This window comes from Orycteropus afer, unplaced genomic scaffold (genome assembly GCF_000298275.1).
Source record: "Orycteropus afer afer isolate SDZICR_OR568_19922 unplaced genomic scaffold, OryAfe1.0 scaffold00650, whole genome shotgun sequence".
Classification (NCBI taxonomy): domain Eukaryota; kingdom Metazoa; phylum Chordata; class Mammalia; order Tubulidentata; family Orycteropodidae; genus Orycteropus; species Orycteropus afer.
This window is the reverse complement of record NW_006922237.1, coordinates 470907-473540: the sequence shown is the minus strand read 5'-3', so window position 1 is coordinate 473540 and position 2634 is coordinate 470907. Positions and strand designations below refer to the sequence as shown.

General features: G+C 38.8%; 1 protein-coding gene across 1 annotated transcript; it reads right to left on the bottom strand.

The window, feature by feature from the left end:
• Nucleotides 1–1417: 1417 nt before the first annotated feature.
• Nucleotides 1418–2356, bottom strand: LOC122151687 (olfactory receptor 4P4-like). The gene has a single exon (XM_042783086.1). The coding sequence runs from the start codon at nt 2354–2356 to the stop codon at nt 1418–1420; it is 939 nt and encodes a 312-aa protein (XP_042639020.1).
• Nucleotides 2357–2634: the final 278 nt, after the last annotated feature.

The window sequence follows — 2634 nt, the reverse complement described above, 5'->3', positions numbered from 1 at the left end:
TCCAAGTAAAATGAAATCCTTGACAACTTCAATGTTTTCTTCATTTTTCATAATATTCCTTATTGATCCAGTTGTGAGAATTTTAATTTCCTTTATATTGAGATGTATGTTAGGCTGGGTTCTCTAGAGAAGCAAAACCAGTAAAGCTTATATATACAGATAAACCCATTGCAGTCGAGTTGGATCCAACTCATAACAACCCCTCCTTGGATTTCCAAGGCAGTATCACAACAGAAATATATTCCCCAACCTTCCTTCTGAGGATTGGCTAGTGGGTTTGAACTGCAGCCTTCTGGTTACCAGTCAAATGCATTAGGCACTATGCCACCAGAGCTCCAATATAGAGAAAGAGAACTTAATCTTAGAAAAATGGCTCACACACTTACAGAAGCTGGAAAGTGCCAAGCTTTTGGAGCAAAAGTCAAGATGGAGGCTTCTCCCAACTCATGCAGCTGCAGGGGTTGAGGAGCTGAATGTTGGCAGGCAGTACACCAGCTGATTGACTCCAACGAATGTTGAATCCATAATCTCCAGTCTGAACGATGGATTGTTTGCTCACAGTTGTAGGCAGCCCAAAAGAATCTTGATCCACAGAAGAGTGTCTCTTTTCCCAGGATGTCCATAAATATATTAGAAGCAGGCCACACCCCAAGGGAAACTGCCTTTTAACAGATTGGCTGCTCAAAACATATACATCCCATCCCATCATGGGAATAACTCACATCACAATTGGTTAAACCACACAGAATTGTGGTCCAGCCAAGTTGACACACAGCTCCAACTGTCATAAGATGTAATCCAGATGGAAGGCTGTAGTCTTTGTTCTTCCTCAGCATGTGCTTCGAGACTTCTTCACTTTCAGCAAGCAAGGTTGTATCATCTATTTATTTCAGGTTGTTATCAAGTATTCCTCCAGTTCTCATGCCTCATTCCTCTTCATGTAGTTCAGCTTCTTGGATTATTTGTTCAGCATGAAGACTGAAGAAGTTTGGTGATAGCATACACACCTATCCTGATGCACAACTTTCCTGGTTTTAAACCATGCCATATCCCCCTTTTTTTGTTGTTTGGATGACTGTCTCATGGTCTATGTACAGGTTCCTCATGAATACAATTAAGTGTTGTGGAATACCCATTATTCTCAATGTTCTCCATAATTTGTTATGGTCCACACAGTCAAATACCTTCATATAAACAGTAAAACACAGATAATCATCTTTCTTGTATTCTCTGCATTTAGCCAAGATTCATCTGACATCAGCAAATGTAACCCTCACTCCACATCCTCTTCTGGACCTGGCTTAAATTTCTGGGAGTTCCCTGTAAATACACTGCTCAACTCTTTTTAAATTGTGTTCAGTAAAATATTTTAAAATTAGCCACTTTATTTCACAAAGTTGTTTTACTGACAGGTTCATCAATTGATTGTGTGTTTTGTTTGATAATAACCTTGACACCAGACTTTTCTCATGGTGTTTTTCATCTCTGCATTTCTCAGGGTGTAGATTAAGGGATTGAACATAGGAGCAATGATGGTGTAAAATAATGCAAATACTTTATCCTCTGGAAAAGTGGTAGGAGGTCTAAGGTAGATAAAGATCGCAGGTACAAAAAATAAGACCACCAGAGTGATATGAGAGCCACAGGTAGACAGGGCTTTGCTTCTTCCCTCAGCTGAGTGATTTCTTAAGGATAATAATATAATGACATAAGATCCAAACAAGAGAACAAAGGTTACTAAGGCAACAATACCTGAATTGACAAGCACAATAATACCAGTAACATGTGTATCAGTACAGGCAATCTTTAACAAAGGGGAGATATCACAAAAATAGTGATCAATTTCGTTAGGACCACAGAAGGGTAAAACGATTATCATAAATAATTGAGCAAAGGAGTGGACAACACCACCAATCCAAGCAACTAACACAAGAAAATTACATCTTGTTCTATTCATAATAATCATGTAGTGAAGAGGTTTGCAGATAGCAACATAGCGATCAAGGGCCATGGCAGTAAGAATGAAGATCTCAATACTACCAAAGAAGTGCATTGTAAATACCTGTAGCATGCAATTATCATAGGAAATGGATTTTGTCCCCAATAAGAGATCACTAATAAGTTTGGGTGCGACACTAGAAGTATAAAAGATGTCCAGAGAGGCTAAATGGCTGAGGAAGTAGTACATTGGTTGGTGAAAAAGGTAGCTGTTTAGAATAGAAACAAGAATCACAAGGTTTCCTACCAAGAGAGAAACATAACAGAGTAAGAACAGCACAAAGCAAAATATTTGTATGTTTTTGTCATAAGAAAGTCCCAAAAGAATGAATTCTGAGATATTTCTCTGGCTTTTCATATGTATATCAGTTTGATGTACATTATAAACAAATGATTGAGTATCTGAAAATAAAGAAAACATGAATGTGGATGAAACAGCAGTATAATAACAATAATATACCATATACCAAATATTGATTGTTGTTGTTGTTGTTGTTATGTGCCGTCGAGTCAGCCCCGATTCATAGCGACCCCTCCTTGGGTTTCCCAGGCAGTATCACTACGGAAGTAGGCTTGCCCAACCTTCCTTTCGAGGAGTGGCTGGTGGGTTTGAACTGCCAGCCGTCTGGTTAGCAG